At 41.4% G+C, this 20,677-nt stretch overlaps 1 protein-coding gene across 1 annotated transcript in view; it reads right to left on the bottom strand.

The window, feature by feature from the left end:
- Positions 1-20,677, bottom strand: part of LOC149288922 (serine-protein kinase ATM-like) — a 47,495-nt gene that overhangs the window by 16,450 nt on the left and 10,368 nt on the right. Inside the window, exons 14-42 of the mRNA XM_089491147.1 lie at positions 20,325-20,450; positions 20,074-20,163; positions 19,453-19,621; positions 16,284-16,483; positions 15,965-16,047; positions 15,737-15,892; positions 15,570-15,645; positions 14,573-14,703; positions 14,134-14,233; positions 13,222-13,398; positions 12,569-12,738; positions 10,861-11,107; positions 10,316-10,434; positions 9,818-9,944; positions 9,144-9,343; positions 8,292-8,469; positions 7,671-7,835; positions 6,982-7,114; positions 6,475-6,570; positions 5,996-6,155; positions 5,104-5,245; positions 4,338-4,514; positions 3,640-3,817; positions 3,119-3,206; positions 2,847-3,005; positions 2,576-2,702; positions 2,297-2,385; positions 2,057-2,159; positions 1,346-1,494 (exon numbers count right to left, since the gene is read on the bottom strand). Coding sequence (XP_089347273.1) covers positions 1,346-1,494; positions 2,057-2,159; positions 2,297-2,385; positions 2,576-2,702; positions 2,847-3,005; positions 3,119-3,206; positions 3,640-3,817; positions 4,338-4,514; positions 5,104-5,245; positions 5,996-6,155; positions 6,475-6,570; positions 6,982-7,114; positions 7,671-7,835; positions 8,292-8,469; positions 9,144-9,343; positions 9,818-9,944; positions 10,316-10,434; positions 10,861-11,107; positions 12,569-12,738; positions 13,222-13,398; positions 14,134-14,233; positions 14,573-14,703; positions 15,570-15,645; positions 15,737-15,892; positions 15,965-16,047; positions 16,284-16,483; positions 19,453-19,621; positions 20,074-20,163; positions 20,325-20,450 — 4,115 coding nt within the window. The remainder of the gene's footprint in view (positions 1-1,345; positions 1,495-2,056; positions 2,160-2,296; positions 2,386-2,575; positions 2,703-2,846; positions 3,006-3,118; positions 3,207-3,639; positions 3,818-4,337; positions 4,515-5,103; positions 5,246-5,995; positions 6,156-6,474; positions 6,571-6,981; positions 7,115-7,670; positions 7,836-8,291; positions 8,470-9,143; positions 9,344-9,817; positions 9,945-10,315; positions 10,435-10,860; positions 11,108-12,568; positions 12,739-13,221; positions 13,399-14,133; positions 14,234-14,572; positions 14,704-15,569; positions 15,646-15,736; positions 15,893-15,964; positions 16,048-16,283; positions 16,484-19,452; positions 19,622-20,073; positions 20,164-20,324; positions 20,451-20,677) is intronic.

Raw genomic sequence — 20,677 nt, 5'->3', positions numbered from 1 at the left:
TCAGTGTTTGCCTAACCATAGAAACTATGCAGTTTTAAAGTGTGTGTGGGGGGGGTTGCCACATACAGGATCTGCCACAGGTGCCAAATACTCTAGGTACGCCCTTGCGTCGTGGGGCAGTCAGGCCCAATGGCCATTCCTCAGCTCTTCGTCCCACGTCTTAAAAGGGGTAGGATAAAGAGCTGAGGCACGGCTATTGGGCTTTTGCGGTGCGTGCACGCCGGTCGCTTTAATTTCATTAGGCGCCGCTGGAGTGACTGCCGCACGACTGTTATGGAACCAGAATATATCAGCAAGAAACGCTTATTGCTTTAATGAATATAAGCTGGCCTCGACCAATATAAAGGGTTACACATCACGCAGATACGTGGGAGACGCAAGTAGCAGTGTATTCAATTATCTATGTTTTACTAACCACAAGCGCCATCCGGCTATATCTAGTTGCAGGAAAGTATCTAACATTTGCTTCTAACGGTTTTCTGCCTATTTCCGCATAGTTTCAGGATTAACCAATTAATAAGCTTTACGTAACCTGACGTCTCTCTTTCCGGACACTATATAAACTATAGTGTAAACAAAATAAAGCAGAGTGATTTTGGACCTGACCCAGAGTGTGTCGTGTGTCTTATTTCTCTCTCCGTGCACGTACATGTATATTCACATAATTTGGAGCAGTTCAACAATTGAAGAAAGGCTTTATTGGAAAGCATCCAAAACACGACCACCGCTTTCAATGTCGCTCACAGCCGCTTTGGTGGCGCAGTGGGCCACTTGACTAGACTTGCCCCCCAGGCCTTAGGCTGCCAGCCCTCCCCTGATTGTGCACAATAGCGGATAATAAATAAATATTAAACAATATAGAAAACATTATACCCCGACACAATTACAGGTGGCAACGTTACGCCATTAGAGGGGCCTCTCTACAATCCATCAAGTGAAACAAAGGAAATTAGCATTATAAATTGAGGCATATACTGCAATTCACTTAAACGATGTGGCAGAAGAAACCAACATACAGGTCAGTAACTCTGCGTTAACGCCCAAAAACCTGGGTAATAGTTTTATCCTTCCCCCAAACGTGCCCAGCCAGGCTTGGCTCAGGGTAATTACTTCCAGGCTAGATAGGAAAGGGTAACAGGTATGTCCTTCTACCATTATTTGTCTGAGTAAGAAAAGAGGTAATGTTAACACTGAAGGCAGAAACCTTGGTATAAGACCAGCTTTACACTAATGATATTTCCCTGGAATCTATATATATATATTCCCTGGAATCCTCTAACGCTTTTAAAGGGACTGCTACCGTCCAACAATGACAGATAAAATGACAGATAAAAAGCCGCTGTACTTGATGGGGGAGCCGTCATCCCACTGCATATTCCTCCAGGCGGCCTGGTAACGGATCTCCTGCAGCTCGGCCGTCCACTCCGTGTGATCGTGTTCCAGACCGCGCAGGTAAGTGGAGAGCGTGCGACTCAATCCAAAGTTCTGCAGGGCCTGTACAGACAAGGGGTTAAAACTGAGTAAGAACGCTAGGTACACATTTGATTGGGTTGAGCATTACCTTCCTTCAACAGCTTAAAGGAGACCATCAAGTTCCACGTTTCTAAACGTATTCACTGAAGTCATGTACTTCGAAGTGTCGGCGCATACGGGAATTAAACCGCAATGTTGTTTGCTAAAGAAATGGTCAGCAGCAATCAGGACAGCTAACGGATTAACCCCTTCATGACAAAGCCAGTACATGTACAGGCTTACAATGCATTGTTTTTAATGGGTTTAAGGACAACCTATTGTCGTTAAGGGGTTAAATGAAAGAGTAATACAGGAAATGGCGAGAGATGAAATGGTCTTTTTTGTCTGCTATAGAAAGTTAAAAAAAAAAAAAAAAAAAAATGTATTTTTCTTTTTAATTTTTTTTTTTTATAATTTTGGATTTTTCTAATGGCCATCGTTCTTGTGTTTTAAAACATTTAGTGATTTAAGGAAACTTTGTAGCATTTGGGTAGGGATAATGTCTCCCAGGCCTCTACGCAGTTAACAGACGCCGAGTTAGTACCTGCATGATGCCAGCTAGCCGCGTGGCCGGAGGAAGATTCACTTCCAAGTCATAGGTAACCAAGGCTTTCCCCCACATCGCCTCGTGTTCATAGGTTCGGATTCTGGTAAAGAAAATAAAAGTGTTCTGACTAGAACATATACTGCAGGAAAGACGGCAAATGAAGCCATTAACAGGCATAGGCAAGGCATCAATATAACATTTTGTAACTTACAAAAGTGAATTTTATTTGGAACAAACCTGGCAAGAGGTTGGAGCATTTTTCCTCCACCGCAGCCGTACAAACTGTCAGGCTCCCCGATACTTCTGTAGATTTCCAGCAGCAGTTCCTGGCAAAGACCAAAAACACTTTTTTGGTGTCTAGGTGTATCCCAACCATTTAAGTGGCATACTGTGTGTGTGCGTGCGAAATACGATCGGTTATTTTGTTTAGAATCCTACAACATGGCTTACGATGAAATCCTGGAATGCCGAGGTGCGGAACCGAGAAGAAATTAACTTCAACTTTGTGTTTCTTACCTGCAAACTTATGCCGGTCTCTTCTTTGCTTTTGTCACTCAGACTGGTGATCGTCATAACCTGACTTTCCTCCTCAAACTTCAGACTCTTTCGGGCACTTGACAAGGACCTGTTTACAGAAAGACAGCTAAAGATGATCCAAGAAATCATGGCCAGTTTGTGGGGTGAGCTACGTTGGAAGAAGACATTCAGGCATAGATGCCAAATTCAAAAGATAATAGTGGCTAAATGTCCCTTAACGGTTATATAAATATTTCCTATAAGAAGTTACCTTGTCCTTTGCTCTCCATCCAGCCTGATCTTGTCAGCATATATTTCGGCATAGAGTAAAGCGGTAAAGTGGGCTGAACAGGACTGGACTGCCATGGCCACCTCAAGGTAGTTAAGATCCAGCCAGAAATTATCATCAAAGGCTGTGCCTGGGACGGGCCTACGGGGAGAAATGACGATTTATTGAATGTTACTATTTAACGTGGGTTTAAATGTTGCTCTTACGGAGTTTCATTGTTGGAAGACATTTATTAAGAGGAAGACATTCTCTACCTCCTTTGTTTTCTTAGGTATTCAACCACACTGAGCATCGTCCGTCTGGAAGCCACATTCAGACTCCCACGTGTCAAACCTTCAGACTCTATACGGGAAGACAAAAAAAAGTTTATTAACACAGTCCATGATGGCGCTCGCAAGAAATCTCGCATTTTAGATAAATAAAATTAACTTATAGAGAAACTTGAAATAGATAAACTTGTGTAGTTTTTAATCAGGACACACAGTTCTGGAGAAAGACTCATTCAAAAGTTAACGCTTCTTGTAGACACATATTTGCTCTGTGTGTGTATATTCCTCTGGTAGACGAGGGTAACCTTCACATGCGCAATATGTGACATGGATGAACTACTGGCCTTCCGTTTGTTTTTTTTTTGAAGATTGTTAATAGAACGTGATAGAGGAGAAACATCAGATATCGGCAGGTGGTCTATAATCAGACAGGACCTAATTTTATGTGATTCCATCAATAATTGCATATTCCTGCACAAGTACCAGCTTATCACGCTAGGCGTTACCTGAATCAGAGCTTGCTGGGGTGGCTGATCTACTGGAACTTGGTACAGACCGGCAGCATGATGTGAAAAAGCCCTGGATGTGTTTTGATAGAAGCTTCCTCCATGATCCATCAGAGTCATGAAGGAGGATGTTGTGGAGAAGATTCGGCAACATAGCTTGAGAAAAATCTACTTTTACCTGCAAGCACCGGCCACACAAATAGTTAATACGAACAAGACTGGACACATTAGAAGTCAATGGAGGTGCCTCTCAAACCTACTCATGATTTAAGGACTTTTCCAATTGTATTCCATTAAGAATATAGACAAAACCAGACAGCCAACGGTTCATTGGTTAGACTTACTAACTACTACAAAACTATCGGACCAAACATTTTTTTTAATTAACAACTTATCTATTAATTTACAATAACTCAGCTCCAACATAGGTTCCTAAAGCCTGATCTATTAAACTGTGTCATGTCACCCATTACCGATTGCATCAATAACTGTTCCCAAAAAACTGGATCATGCCCAGGTTCATAATTGGATTCCTGGCAAACTCCAGGCTCATGGATTAGTGGTAAAGAAAGGTTTTGGGTGTGGGACAGATCGGAAGTGTGCGTATACGGTAATGTGCTTTGGCTGTAACTAAGTAAAACCTAAATCCCATTTATTCGTGGCATTTATAGGGTAGAAACAGGTCAACACACACTTACCTTGCATATTGGTTTTAGTAACCGTAGGACTTCACTCTTCACACCACCACTTTCCAACAAAGAGCAAGTCAGGACGTTTACCCAGACCTCGTGGCTACCATTGTGGGGTATCCAAACGTTAGCATCGTCCAGGCTTTCCAGAGAACCATTCGTCTGAATGTCTGACACCTCCAGAAACTATAAAATTAGAACAGCTTGGACCTGAACTTACAAATATTAGCACCAAAATCATGCGCAAGATACAAACATACAAAAAAGCCGACAAACATGTGCAATAAGATAACATTCATTCCAGCTTAGTAGAGAATATAGAAAATGAGAAAGGAACACAGTAAGAAGAGACAATCAGTACAACTAACCAATACACTCGGCCTTTTTTACACTGTGTAAAAAAAATTAAGAAAATCTATATTTTTTTTTTATATATAAATGTATTAATTTCTAAATATATCTAATATCTGTTACCCGTACAGAGTAAAATCCTAGCTTCTGCCTAAGTGATTGAATCGCACCATTCAGCAGCATTACCAGATATGTGTGCTTAAAACATATTGCAAAGATAATTAACTATCTAGGTATATTTTTAACCCTTTTTTAATGTTTGTAAATGTAAGGACATTCCCCAATTTGTCTGGGTCACATTTAACCCTTTTACGCCTGACGGGGAATTATTGTGGTTTTACTTCCCAGTTGATATTTGATGTATTTTAAACATATCTTTAAAAACAACAGTTAACAGCTAGTATGTGGCAGCAATCAGACGTACCTTTTTCTTAGGAACACGGAACGGCTGGAAATAAACGAGCATGGGATCTTCCTTATCTTTGTAGACGTCCCAAAACATGCTGCCAGTTCTTGTAGCCAAAATATTTTTTAAGCAAGTCACAGCTGCCGATCGGATCTGGATACTAAAGATATAATTGCAGGATATGTGAGTCTTTAGAAAACAAATTAGTCATTTTGGGAACAGTGTGGGGATTTATGTCATGGAAATATAGATAAAACACGTGAATCTAAGTGATTTACCAAATATTAAAGTTATTGCGCTACATGAGGTCTATGAATGACATATGAAAAATATGGAACGTTACATGTTTTAACCTAACCCTGCAATGTTTAACTCCAATAAATTGCAGCTGTGAGATATATTTTATCTGTGTCCGCATTATATATTTCAAATGGAATACGGGAAGATGTTTCTTACCTAGGGAAATGTCATGATGTCCATCATTTGTATTTATAATGTTATTATATATTTAGGCATACAAGCAGGTGCATACAAACCTGCCAATTCACGTTTCAGGGCACATGAAACAGATGAAAACCGCAAAATGCTGTGCATAGTAATGCCAAAAGATGTTTAGAAGGTTTATTCACTAAAGGTAGAGTGAACAGGAGAGTTGCGGTTTTAACCTCCTCTATACATTATACAGGGCCTGCCAAGCTAGTCCTACACCAGAAAGTCACTGGGGTTAGACCTTCATAATTCGTATTGTCAACTCAAGATGTTAAAACCATAACTCTCCTGTCCACTCTCACTTTAGTGAATATACCCCAATGTATCACAAGGTCCTGGTTTAGCATTGGTACGCTGTTTTGGACGTTACCCAAATGTTTTTCCCATAATAAGATCAAACGTCTGAAGCAAAGAATCTCACCAATGATCTGTCATAGCATTATTTATTAAAACCAATGTGACCAGCACACACTGGAGCTCTTTTTCCTGAAAAACAACCTTGACAAGGTCATTTCTGTGCTGGAGAGCTATTGCAGAAAAGTCAATAGGACCCAGTTCTCCAAGGCAGCTCCCGACAGCTTCTGCAAATGATACAATTAAATATGACAGGTAAATATCTACTACAATGAATTATCTGCGGTGTATTTCTTCAGTTACGTTGCTGATGGTTGGTAAATTACCACCAATACTGTACATAAAGTGTGTGGTTGAAAGCCTGACAAGGCTTCATTCAGAATCGCAGGGACAAAGCAGCTACGAGTGTCGGCATTCATAAAAGAAATATTGTACCCATACAGGAAGGGGCGCCCAACATGAGCAGGGATCCTTTGTTGTATTATCCCTCTCAGCCAAAAAAGACTTTAAATAGCACGCAGAGTAGCAGTTTTCTGAGCCTCGTACCTAGAACCTCTCTTCCGTTTTCATGATGCATCGCACACTTGGACAGCTGAAGCAGACTGACCACTAGCTTTGCAATGACGCTCTCCTGGGGGTTTTCTGAAAGACACCCAAAAGGGTCGCTTACGTAGGGCATTTGATTGCGAATTTGTTGTTTGTAATCGACATGAACTGGATAATTCAGCGGGTTAAGATATTATTTCTTAAAATAACTCTTGACCAAGTATCTTATCAGCTGTGTAAGAATCTTGCACAAATGTATGTTCATGTCTTTTTTGTACATTTAGAGTGATTGTAACAATGTACATAATTATGTTCATTTGTTACAGTTTTAATGTCTTAAAAAAGTCAATAAAGTATATTTAAAGAAGAATAAAAAGATACAAGAAACAAACGTTTGGTTTCTATAAACACTATGCATGACCACTACATCCCAGCCCACCCGTGCCCTCACTTTGTTTGTATCAGAAACCAAGGTAGAACACCTGATTCTGTAAACTGACATCATACCTTGCAAATCTCTTAAAAGATCTTTCATCTGATCTTTGTGCTGTTCTAATTGTTTTCTTAAGTCATTTAAACCTTCCAGTCTTGTTAGAGGAAGAGTCTCGCAAATGCTGACCGAGAGAAAGTGGTTAATTTCCTGCGGGAGAAAGCAGAGAAATGCATATAACAGGTAGGGTAAACCACACAAACCGTGAATATCAAAGCAAGCCTGTATACAGCAACATGCAACTAACTGCAAACGAAGACGGGATCATGAACTTAATTTTAGCGTCATAAATTATAATACAGATATTTTATTATGTGACAATTTCTTTGCCCCAAATCACAGTTCAGCTACAGTAATCATGATCTTGGGCTAGACCTACACCAAGCAATTGATTGCAATCTTGGGCTGTATTATTACGTCCTAAAAGACATAGAGCAACCACTAGGACGTAACAATATGTCCTATAGAAAACACTGCGACCTGTAACTGGTCCCACTGGTTCCTGGTACAGGGAATGCATTGAAACTGGTAATACAGGATCCAACGAGGTCCAGCAAAAGGTATGCAATCGAGTAAAAAACAATCACAACGATCACATGAACTCAGATGTACAAAATACCCTTGTTCACGAATAATACATTGGGTACTACCAATATAGTTGGTATTGGAAATGTCTGAGTTAGATTTGTAAGTGAATAATAGGTACCTCCGATAGGGAGAAAGGTCCCCTGCTGTACTTAATTTGATGGTGAACCTGCCGCAGCTCCTTAAAGATGGGGTGATCAGGAAAGGGATCCAGAAGTTTAATGGTCTGGTAAAGGTTTTCATTGTCTTTGTTTTCAATCACCAAAAACTTTAGCAATTCACACACCTGGATGTTGAAGGAAAGAAAACAGCAACATTCTTGGGTTTTACAACAGAAGAAGTCTGGGATGGTTCTCCACATAGATCTAGAATGAGATTTCTTCATATAGAACGTCACTGTGTCCGACTAAAAAAATCCATGTAAAGGCAGCAGTATTCATTTGTGTATATAGTACGTGGTATATGTTTGGTCAATACTGGCTTGAATATCTTGAGAGAGACGGAGACGGAGAGGGAGAGGGAGAGTGAAATGAACGAAAGGATGAGTTTGTAAGCAAGTTGTGGTAGAGTTGTGGTTTCTATTTAATTTCCTTATGCATTTCATAAAATCTACTCGCATTACAAAGGCATTATTCTGGGCTTTCTAATGGACACTGAAGTTGGTAAATCAAAAGAGCAACTGTCCTGCAACCCCCTGCTTTAAACACATTTCGTTTAGTAGCCACCAAGAAAATCAATTTACCCGTGTTTTAATTTCTACCCGGCTGTTGGCCAAAGAGATCATAGTGCCCACGATAACGTGGAGGTGACACTCTAAAGCATCCTTGCAGTAAGTGACAGCTGTTTGGCACACACGGTGTAAGAGGTCCAGGCACAGCAGGAGGGTTCGCGAGGTGACATCGTCCACGGTATGAGAAACCCTAAAAGAAGACGTTTCACAGTCAGGAAACAGAAAGGAAAGTCGGCACAATCCCACAATCCCGAGATTCATTCGTAAAATGACGACACTACTTAGTGAATCCAGGAAAACACAGCATTTCATTCACTAAAGCAGGGGTTTGGAGGTAGGTTGTGGTCTTACCTCACTGGCTTCATTGAGCTTTATGAGGCATTTTACAGGAGATTTGCCCCTTCAAAATATAATGAAGCTGGTGAAGTGAGAAACATAGCTCTAAAGTCAAGCTTCTTCTTCCGTGAATAAACCCTCTACACATTATCCTATGAAGTTTAATTAACACACAAATGTAGTTATACTCAAGAGTTTTTGCAAAATTCTCAACTTGGTTGATGCAGGAGCCCTAAGCCTGTCGTATATACACATATACTACACACACACACACGCTTACCGTTGTGCTTCGTAACCTAGTCATGTTGATAATGGATTTACTGAACACAGTATGGTGTGGTAGTTGCGCGTGTGCATGAATGAGCTATTGAGGGCTCCATTTATAATATAAATCTTATTGACTATTAATAGCGAACATGTTCTTTTTCAAGCCTAAGTTCTGACTTTAGTTCGCATTCAGTGTCGCTTAAGTAGTGCTTTATAAACAAACATTAATGGCAGAGATATCACGTCCTGCCAGAGATATACCTGCTGTTTATGTGGTGGATCAAAGTGTATATGACATCTCTGAGCACGAAAGCCCAGGCTCCACCTAAACCATCCTTCATTTCCACCAGCAGCAGGCTGACAAACAGGTGGTATATGGCGAGGATGCGGTGCTTCTTGTAAACATTGCTGGTCTCTGCCGCCTGTTTGCAAATGGACAGGAGTATCTTCTGGAATGAATCCTGCAAGCAGAACACACAATCAAAAAATAAAATAAAAAAGGTGAATGCACCCGTACCTTAAAGGTCATCTGGAGAAGTTACATTTTTATTTTAATGTATTCATTATTTCACTACAATAGCACAATAGCTGAAGACTCTGTGGGTGACATATCAAGTTCACATTAAGATGGAAGGGCCAGAAAGGGCCACTGGGAATCACATAATATGGAAGTTTCAATTAACGTACCCAGCCAGGTAAACTGGAGGACGGTATAAAGACAATTATTATCTAGTATTAACTTATGTTCTGAACACATGCTAACTAATACTCTGGAGAAAGGGATATTTCTCACTTAAGCCATCAAAAGGAGTTCACAATTTAGAATTAATCAGAAGTCCTCTATTTATCCTTCTGAGACCAAAATGGACAGATGGAACAGAGAGGATACGCACGTCTCAAACACAGACGTGTACAAGATTATTACACATTCTCACCGGGCTCTTCGAAAGAATTGCCACAAGGCTTTTGAGCTTGCTTTTATGGCAGCTGCTGATATAATCCAAGGTTGCCTTAATGACATAAGAAGGAAAATAGGGTGGATTTGGAGCAGGGTCCAGTTCCCTAAAAGAAAAAAAAAAGAATATATACATTTAAAGCTATGCTGCAGTATGGTCTTTTACCAAGAAAACATCCCCAGAAGACATAGAACTTTTAAATGAGCACAGTATTAAATAACAGGTCCCCTGATGCCCCGAGTGTAATATCAAAAGTAATCATTTTCATCTTGTTACTGATTCATCTTGTTGTAAGATTAAAATACTTTGTCAACCTGATGTTTAGTAAATTACCCATAATTTTATTGTGTTAATCATTAAAATGTATTATACTTTGCTTTTGTTTTCATCGTCAGAAAGGCAACACACACACACACACACACACACACCAGCACAGTAAGTATTTGTAACAATATAAAGACGATTTCCTATTCTCACCCTGTAAAGCGGAGTAACTCCGGCTCTTCACGTGTTGCACTGCTTGTCGATTCATGTAACGTCATTAGCAGCTCTCCCACGATGTCTGGCAGGTTTCGGATGAACAAGCTGTCTATTTGCTGCAAAGGAACATACTATATTGCCGACACCAGATACATTACAATAAGGGGACTGTCAGAGGTCGGGGAGGACTACATACAAATAAAGTATAATCTGAGAATGAATAAACTCGGATTTGTAAAAAGAGCAGTTTGGTGTTACACTGCAACCGTAAGGAAGCCACAATGACAACCAATACAGTGTTCCTGCTGATGGTTTCATCTTTACCATAATGCACCAGAACTTAATAAACAACCCATTATTCTACATAAATTCAGGCTAATGACATATCAGTGAGAGATGCTGCTAGATGTTAGAAATTGTCTTTTTAACTTAAAAACGATGTACAATGTATGAAATATGAATTTTGTAACTTAGGGAAACAGTTTTCAACCTAACCAATGTCAAAATAAACATAAGCCGATATCGTGGAAGAAAGGTCCTACCTGCTTGCCCAGGCAGCTCTCCTGCTGCAGCAAGTCATATACTTTAGTGGCGACCTCTCTCTTCTTCGCCATCTCCGGATCCCCAGCGCATTCATAGGCAAAGTAGGGGAGAATGTTCACAAGAATCCTTGGGAAGCAATCGGCCAGCAGGACCTTCCAGTCCTCCTCAATACACTGCGCAACAGCCTTTACTTCTTCGAAATCACTTCTTATCACCAGGTGTGGGATGAGAACCTTGTAACAGCATCTGGAAAGAGACATGGGGTACCATTAATCCCTAAATGACAAAGCCCGTACATGTACGGGCTTAAAATGCATTGTTTTCAATGGGTTTAGGGACCACCCATTGTCCTTAAGGGGCTAATAAATCAAGGAATCTGCAAATAAGCTCAAGGGATTTGAGAGACCCGTTTCAGGTAGAGCTGGAAATCGGTGTTGGCCAATCCTCTGTAGTATGCAGACCTTCCAAGTAAAGTAAAGTAAAGTGATCGGTATACCTAGTATAACATTTATGAGCGCATGGCCTGAACTGTGAATTGGCTGGTGTCAGCTCATCACGATAACTACACATTTCAAGGGGTCAACCACTGGGTTCCTCAAGCTTAGTCAATTTCATCTATTGAAGAAAAACTTAGTTCTTTTGCAGAAGACTTGTTGGGTAGGGACTTATAAGTTATAAAGTCTGAGTAAAAATAGTTCATTGTCAAAGTCTTGTTTTAGTGAATATTCTGACTTTTAATCTGGTTAATGTTGGTGAGAGGACCTTAGTATCTATATCAATCCAGAATGCCTGTGTGTATATTCTAGCTCATTCACAAACTATGAGAGTAAGGTCCAAGCCTGCACAGCAGGAAACACGGGCAAACTAGATGGCCTGAATAATTCTTATCTGCCCTCAAATTTTATGCGTCTGTGTTTCACCATACCAACAATACACGCACGTCAAATCATGCTTACACATTCACCTTAACCTAATACGAATCGGGTACACGCATGAAGAAAAATATACAAATGCTGCATGCCAATACAACCCATTCCTTACAGAGCCATCAACATGCTTGATACATATATACCACGTTCATAAACACGCCAAGCAAGCGCAACAAAAAATACTTACAAGTGATGAGAGGCGGAAACTCATTGTGTGCACTTTCACGTTTCAGAAACACATGTGAACGGATCACTTACCATTTATTTTACATACACAGACAACACAAAAATACACAAGAAGGGTAGAGGAAAGGTAGAATGTAACGCGTCCTTAATTATAAGCCAGCATTTGTCAATGTGTTCGCAGTTTAAGAAAAACACACGGTGAGACTCAACAAGGTGGATGGACTCGAAACACAGATGGAATCAAGGTTTCACTAACAAAATGGGGCATATGTATTCAAAGTTTTGGAAAGTCAATGGTCTATCACGGAGATTGCATTGGTTGTCATGGTGACAGACACCTTTCAAATTTTGCAGGTTTATATACAATCTGTTAGGAATCTTCACCACGTATGGCTTGTACATCAAAGATCTAAATTGGCTTTACCTTAGAATTTACAACGACACTGCATCATTCCAAGAGACGCCATGGCCTATGGCCACATGGCTAACGCAGACTTACTGGCGTTCTGTATGAAATGCTGCATGACACAGGTGTAAGTCTTGCAGATAACATGTCACATATGTGCCCTACAAGCAGCGGGGGCGCACCAACCTGTAAAACTCTTGCAGCGTGGAGTAGTTTAATAAGGTGTAGGGGAACGCAGACAGGCTGTACCCAGGAACATTCATTTGAAGCCACTCAAGAATCAGATAATCCAAATGAGAAGTCATGAAGTCTTTCACATTTCTGTAACCCAGGGCTGCAGAAACTCGTTCCAGCACCTAGAATGAAATAATTTAGCTATTGTACACAGACAACTATAGATCTACGTCTCAGGCAACCCTATGCTTATTTGCAAATGCAAAGCCTGGTCCCTCTCCTACAAAACTCACGCAGATCGTCCCACCGGTTGATCGGATTCTCTGGTGCACCGCTGTTTATTGAGATAGTTACATATATCAGTACTGTGCTTGTGAGGACAACTGGGAGACAGGAGATCTGATGAAGGTGCACAGCGGTAAGGGCAGCAGTTACAGCCTGGCTCAGCACCCAATATATATATATATAGTATTTTTGATTTACCTTTCTATAGAATGAGAGAGTAAAACATAATTCTGGTACAAAGTACGAAAAGTGGTCTTATATCTATAGCACCTAACAGAATGGACCAATCAGTGTGTGCATTCCACTGTTTGCTATGTCAATAAAATCATCTTTCATACATAAAAATAATCACATGAACAGTGAACAGTTCACACACTTGCCTTTTTAATGAGCTGGGTGTCAAGTCCATTTTCTTTGACAGACTGACAAACGGCAAAGAGAGCCTGCTTCTCACAAACAGGGCTGCTGCGCAGGACCACCGATATCAGCATCAACAACGTCGATTTTCGGTTGTACTCCTCATCGGGGAGATCGTCGCGGTCTAGGCTGCCCCGAGACTACATGTACAAACAGCTTTGTAAATTACATCTTCAACAGTAAATTTCCACTAACCCCATCTGACTACCTGGGTGACTGTGAATGATGTGCATTATTATCCCTCTCCACCTTGCTTATCAGAGACACAAGTTTTTATGCTGATGGGAGAGTGGATATTTGCTAGGTATTTTCCAATGCCTCTCAAGGTCCGAGACGGCAGATTGCACTTTACGGGTTACAAGCTGCGAGGGCGACTGGCACTGCCTGCTTGCAGACAACATTAGTATCGCTGGCAGTCAATCTCTGCTCCTTCAGCGAGTAACAACATTGTTTCCCGAGATCGGTAGAGGAGATCTTAGCTGTATTACCTCTACCATTTGTGAGCAAAAATGAGAGATGCTCACAGTCCCGGGTTTCAGCAGATAGTCATCAGTGCATCTGCAGCCCATCTGCTGTCGGTCGGACAGCTATCTAAAAAGCAGGTGTGTCTCTTGCCTCATTTTTGAAAATTCCAATGGAATTTAGTGTTTGGTGACTCTGACCCAACCACACAGGGATCATAAAAGAACAGATCACTTCTGTATAAGATAAAGAGCTGAACAGATTCATAGGACCCCATAGGAGTAACATGACCCAAAATAGGTAACTGGAACTGCATCTCTCCATCTATGAAGATCTGCGAACGGTGCGCTGAGTAACATTAAGAATATTTTTCCATATATTTTTTAATATTTGTAAAATGCTTTGGTGCTTACCATGGAATTCATTCCCTCCTGGACCTTCATGTACACGTTATCGAACGCCTTCTGCTGTAACTTCAGGGGAAGGGCTCGTGATTTCACATCCTGGAACAGTCTGCAGCCCAGGAGAACACGGCATAAGTTCATACATGTATAGAGCTCGCATGTTCTTTTGGTTATTTAAATTTAATGTTAACATGGTATTATTGCTAATTGATCAGCCGCAAAAGCGGAGCAAAATGGCTCTAACTACCCTTTGTCATACAAAGGCTGCAATTGTCAGCCTAATTATGTGACCCAGGCAGGCATAAGGATATAAGTACAAGAAGCATGAACCGGCAGCACCGAAGGCAGAGCATAAAACATAATCAGACATAGCATTTCTTCTCTGTATTTTGCTTTCCGGTGATCCCAGCCTCCTCTAGCTCCCCAGGGCTCTTTAAATCTCGATTACCTATTTACAGACATCGCGGTGATCAGGCGAACTCGATGATTGGCGTCTGCCAGGAATTGTGGGAAAGCATCTCTCACGGGAAGTTCGGAATCTGCAATACTGATGATGGCCCACTTAGCATGAGGATCAACCTACAATCAGAGCAATACAGAATTGCTACATATTATTTATGAGCATTTGCACATAAAATGTTTCAATGCCTCCACACAATTAAAAATACAGATATTCTTTAAAGAATATCCCCATTTACTAATCAAAACGTCCCATACGCACATTCCTATTATTAAATTAAGAAAAACTGGCAAAGATAAAACACTTACTGGCTGCCTGGATTGCATTAGTTTCCAACCCTCCAAGAGCTTGTAATCTAATGCAATTCAGCCAACAAAGGTATCCTCTACCAGTTAGGCTTAATATTTTTCCACAGCTTACATGGTACAACCCTAAAACTGCATAGTATTAAGTGGCGGGGTTAATTAATTAGGGGGCTAGACTACGAAGCCTTAACAGTCCCTCTTAAAAATGCCATATCGGTCTCATAGGAATTAAATTCAAGATTGATGTAAGATAACATGGTTATAGTATATTTTTCTAAAGCCAGCCAGTTATCAAAGATCAATAATTACTTTTACTGCTATCTATGTGTGTGCATGTGAGCGCGTGTATATTCTTTTTAAGATGACCATTAAGGATTCCTAGTGTAACCCCCTATTTCGCTAGCACCGCCACTTAATGATACACAGTTATAAAGCTATACCATATTAGCCATACAAAGATATTAAGCAATCTAGCAGAGGACACCTTCTTTTACAAAAAAAAACAAAAAAACCTTTATATAAATGTTAAATTATGTTAAGTGAGACATATGTCCCATTTAACATATCAGAAAGTGATTTGGTTTAGAACTTCTTCTACATTTTGCTAGCACTTTAATAGGTTACTATCTATAGAGCGAATATTATTATATAAGATTGATGTTATTTAGAAAAGGTGTTACCTCAATCAGTGTCTTCATGCAGTTCACAAGGGCAACTCTGACTACGGCCGTGCATTTCCCTTCCTTTGTCAAGTGCCTGTAAAGGAAACATTTGACATTGAAGTGATTCAAATCTTTTTATTTTTCTAAATTATATTCCCTAATTCTAAAGAAAAAAAGTAGATTACCAAAAAGCTTGGACAATGCTTAGGACCTGTCCCTCTGCATCGCATCTATCATCTGTGTCGGCCTCGTCCTGCCCCAAACACACCACGACGGGAAGCAGTCTCTGCAAGATGGCGACGCACACCTCCTGGTCACGTCGATATGCAGAGCAGACCTCGCTACAAACAGAACAGAAAAGAAATAAGGCGAGATACGACAGTAGATTAAACACACGGTGGGAACATACTTACGGAAGCGGCTTCAGCAGGGCGATCATGTCATCCACTGGAAGAGGAGCATCCGCCATATGCAGCTCGCCTAACAGCTGCAAATACTACCGGGGAGGAAAGAAAAATAAATGTAGCTGTGTTCAAGAGAAGATGGATCCTTTGTTTGTATCATTATATTGGCCCAACAAAGAAAAAAATTTTTCCGAAACCTCTAATTTTCTGGCATAATAAAAAGGTGCAAAGGCGCCACTATTATTTTGGCCATCCCAAAAGACACAGGGTTCCTAATATGCCACGGACAACTTGCCCTAACGAACAATGACCTGAGACTTTGGCTTACCACATGAAGCTGCAGAGGCTTGCTCGTATCCAAAGAGTTACTGTCAATGATGTTTAAGAGTTTCCTCCGTATATCAGAAGGCCTGAAGGACACATTTAGGTTGTGAGCCGCTGATGCACAAAGACAAAGAAACCGTAGGGTCTGCAGCAGGACGGAATCTTGCTTTGACAAATGTTCCTCAGACAGAGGACTGGCTGCTCCTGTGTACAAGAAACATAGCGGTTCTTCAGCCTTTGGGAATTATACACAAAGAAATAGTGGCTTTTATCACAAGTGCCATACAACTACCTGTCTTTTAAGTCAATAAAGGTATTTCAGATGGAGAGATTTAAGCTTTTAAGGAGTTATTAAACTTTTAAACAAACTTTGGATTCTTCTCAACAACCAAATGTCTCCTAACATTTTCAGAAAGCAGCTTGTCATTAAAGGGACATTCCAGCCATCATATGCACTTTACTGCATATAACTGAATGGTCCATTTAAACTTTCACAATGCCCTCTTCCAAATGTGGGTATAACAAGACACCTCATTCACGTGTAAAAAAACATTATGATTTATATCAATGGGAGAGCTTTTTACCGCAACTAACAGCTGCTTTAAGTGATTTTTAATAAAAATGCTTTTATTGTTTTAGCCTTAATTGATAAAGGGTATTTAATGTAGGTAGCCTCTATCAATCTGGGATGAAAAGGGTCTCATCCTACTGCTTTTGCAGCGATTGTTCACATTGCTTTCGATCTCAGAATGTTGGCTGATATACGAGCAATCATCTGACAGCAAAACGCTGTGTATCTGAGTACATGCAACCTTGGGTATGGGTCATCTGTTAAAACCGCAGTGCCTTTTTTTACATATGCTGTAAATCCTATAAACAGATGCTGATTTACACCTCATTCCGCACCACAGCATGGTTGCCGAGTATTGTAGGCAGGCCCGGACTGGCCATCGGGCAAATGCCCGGTAGGCCGGGCCGGAGCAGGGCCGCGGCCGGGCCAGCCAGGGCCGAATTGACTTAGGGGCTAATGGAGCTGCAGCTCCAGGCCCCTACCTTAAAATAGGCCCAGTCAGGACCGTACTGACTGGGCCTATGCGGTCGTCCTTAACGCAGGGCAAAAGGGGCACCTGCCCCTTAAGCCTGCAGCAACTACGACCGGGCCCGCTACTTACCAGCAGACGCGCACGAGCAGCGTCCCTTCCACGGCCAGGGGGACGCAGGAATCCAACAGAGCCATGTGACGTACGTGACGTACGTGACGTACGTGACATGACCCTGCTGTGCGTCTGCTTCCCCTGTGCAGATCCGCGGAGGTCTGCGAGCGGCGCGTGCATCATCGGTTCAGGTAAGGGGGTGAGGGAGGCTGTATGGTGTATGTGAGATTGAATGAAAGAGTGAATTAATGAGTATCTGTGAAGGAGTGAGTGAATGAATGTTTGTGAATGAGTATATGTAAATCAGTATCTGAATTAGTGAATTAATGAGTATCTGAATGAGGGAATTAATGAGTATCAATGTATGAATGAATATCTGAATGAGTGAATGATTATCTGTGAATTAGTGAATAAATATTTGGGAACAATTGAATGAATATGTGTGTGTGATAGCATGGATGTGTCACAGGCAGGCTGTTATGGTGGCAAAGTTGCCACAGGCAGGCTGTTTTGGTGGCAAAGTTGCCACAGGCAGGCTGTTTTGATGACAAAGTTGCCACAGGCAGGCTGTTTTGGTGGCAAAGTTGCCACAGGCAGGCTGTTTTGGTGGCAAAGTTGCCACAGGCAGGCTGTTTTGGTGGCAAAGTTGCCACAGGCAGGCTGAGTGAAACCGTCTGTGGAAACCCTCCCGATGCGGGTGTCAGTGTAGCAAAGCCTGTCCTGGTGTTTGTGATTGGGTGTCAGTGTGGCAGAGCCTGTCCTGGTGTGTGTGTGGGTGTCGGTGTGGCAGATCCTGTCCTGGTGTGTGTTTGTGTATGGGTGTTGGTGTGACAGAGCCTGTCCTGTTGTGTGTGTGTGTGTGTGTGTTTGGGTGTCGGTGTGACAGAGCCTGTCCTGGTGTGTGTGTGTTTGGGTGTCGGTGTGCCTGTCCAGAGCCTGTCCTGGTGTGTGTGTGTGTTTGGGTGTCGGTGTGGCAGAGCCTGTCCTGGTGTGTGTTTGTGTATGGGTGTTGGTGTGACAGAGCCTGTCCTGTTGTGCGTGTGTGTGTGTGTGTTTGGATGTCGGTGTGACAGAGCCTGTCCTGGTGTGTGTGTCTGGGTGTCAGTGTGGCAGAGCCTGTCCTGATGTGTGTGTCTGGGTGTCAGTGTGGCAGAGCCTGTCCTAGTGCGTGTGCGTGTGTTTGGGTGTTGGTGTGGCAGAGCCTGTCCTGGTGTGTGTACGAACACAGAAAAGAACCCCAGCACGCCAATCAGCTTCCAATCCTTAGGTTACTTTACTCAAAGAAAGCAAAACAAAAAAGCAACATTCCGGCCAAACAGGGTCTTTGTCAAGCTCAAACGGCCCTGTTTGGCCAAAACTTTGCTATTTTTGTTATGCTTTCTGTTTTTGTTTTGCCCTTTTTCCTGCTAGCTCCCAGCTTCCTGGGAGTTGAGTGCTGAAACATTTCTTCTTTCTTTAACTGTCCTGGTGTGTGTTTGGATGTCGGTGTGGCAGAGCCTGTCCTGGTGTGTGTGTTTGGATGTCGGTGTGGCAGAGCCTGTTCTGGTGTGTGTTTGGGTGTCGGTGGGGCAGAGCCTGTCCTGGTGTGTGTGTCTGGGCGTCGGTGTGGGAAAAGCCTGTCCTGGTGTGTGTGCTTGGTTATCTGTTTCGTTAATTTACAGTGGGAACTATTTCATTTTAACTTATCCAGCGATAAAATGCCCTCCTGAATTTGTAGTGACTTCAGGGGACAAAACATTCAAGGCCCTGAAATCACCCTGAAATAGTGGAAAAGATAAGGTATTGTGTTATTTACTCTATAATATTTATTTCAAGGATTAGTCGCACTAAATTGTGGCTTCAGGCTTCCCATGTTGAATGACCAAGTATTATGTATATGTATGTACATATATGTTTTTTCATAAAAATGGGCTGCTCAGTCTGAAATGCCCGGGCCTATTTTTTGTCCCAGTCCGGGCCTGATTATAGGAATAATAGACCCCCCCAGTTGAATAATGTTGTGTAGGGAGTGAAGAGTACCAGTAATATTCTGCAGTTCCCCGATGTCTGTGCCATCTGCTGCTTCAGTACCATGGTGGTCATCAAAGAGGTCCACTGCTCCTTGGTCTTCTCCCTCACATCTAGATTCTGGGTCAATATCCATTAGGTCTACTTCAACTACCTCTACCGGGTTTCCACTGCTGGTAAACTGCAGAGGTATCAAAAAAGTAACAACTAGTTGGTTTTGGAGCGGTGCTAAATTAGTGGACTCCGGCCCTCAGGTCAGAACCGGTGAAATCAATCAACTACAAACCTCTGCTGTTTACACACAGTGTGAAGAATATTTTATATACATATACCTTCTGTTATGGAACATTAAACATTACCTTCTACAATCTAATTTCAAATGTTACAAGGTATAAAGGTCAATTCGGTTTACAGTATTCTTCTACAGAAATCATGGATGCTTAACAATAATTTAGTTCAATCATCTAATAATAATAATAAAAAAAAAAAAAAAAAAAAAAAAAAGTTTCCAGGCCTAGACTGATTAATATTACAGAAAAACCATTTGACCCTGGGAAGACTTTGTATTCCTACTCGGACTACACTTAAGTAGGGACCCACAATGCAAATAAAATATGTATCTAGCTTACTTACCAAACATCTACAGACGTCACACAGATCAGTTAACATCCTTGTAGTTAAGAGGCGGAGGAAGAAATCATTGAAGAACTGTCCTGGGCTATCCTATAAAAAGAACAATGGGGGAAAAAAAACTTTAAAAAAAAAAAACGTATTATGAAGCATACGTTCCAGTGATATAAAACCACAGAGAATGACGGCAGTAAAAGTCTATGCGCCAAAGTATTTGTAAGAAGAAAATACTACATTACCTTACGTTACGTTACCTTAATGCAGTCACGCATACAGCCCAGGCACTGAGCTACCAACAACCCCAGTGAGACTATCCTGGTATCCTCTCCTATTTTCGACTTTAGGAATGAAGTGCTCTCCCCTGCGCACTGCATCAGCATCTGCAAAAAGAAACGTCTCAGATGAGATGACGGTACTTAAAATAAATAAAATAAAAAAGTATTTTGCTACAATATTTCACATGCAACATATGCACATGGACTGTCTATAATAATGAATGGGGGTGTAGCCAAATGCTGTTTATGGGCAAGTAGTCTGGATATACTAATATCCACGGTTAGTATGTAATTGTGGCTTTCTTTTGCATATACATTAGATATGTCAGTAA

The sequence above is a fragment of the Sceloporus occidentalis genome, unplaced genomic scaffold (genome assembly GCF_023333645.1).
Source record: "Sceloporus occidentalis isolate IW3139 unplaced genomic scaffold, rSceOcc1.0.p SCAF_49, whole genome shotgun sequence".
In the NCBI taxonomy this organism is placed as follows: Eukaryota; Metazoa; Chordata; class Lepidosauria; order Squamata; family Phrynosomatidae; genus Sceloporus; species Sceloporus occidentalis.
Note: the sequence above shows the minus strand (reverse complement) of the source record. Positions and strands in the feature narration are given on the sequence as shown.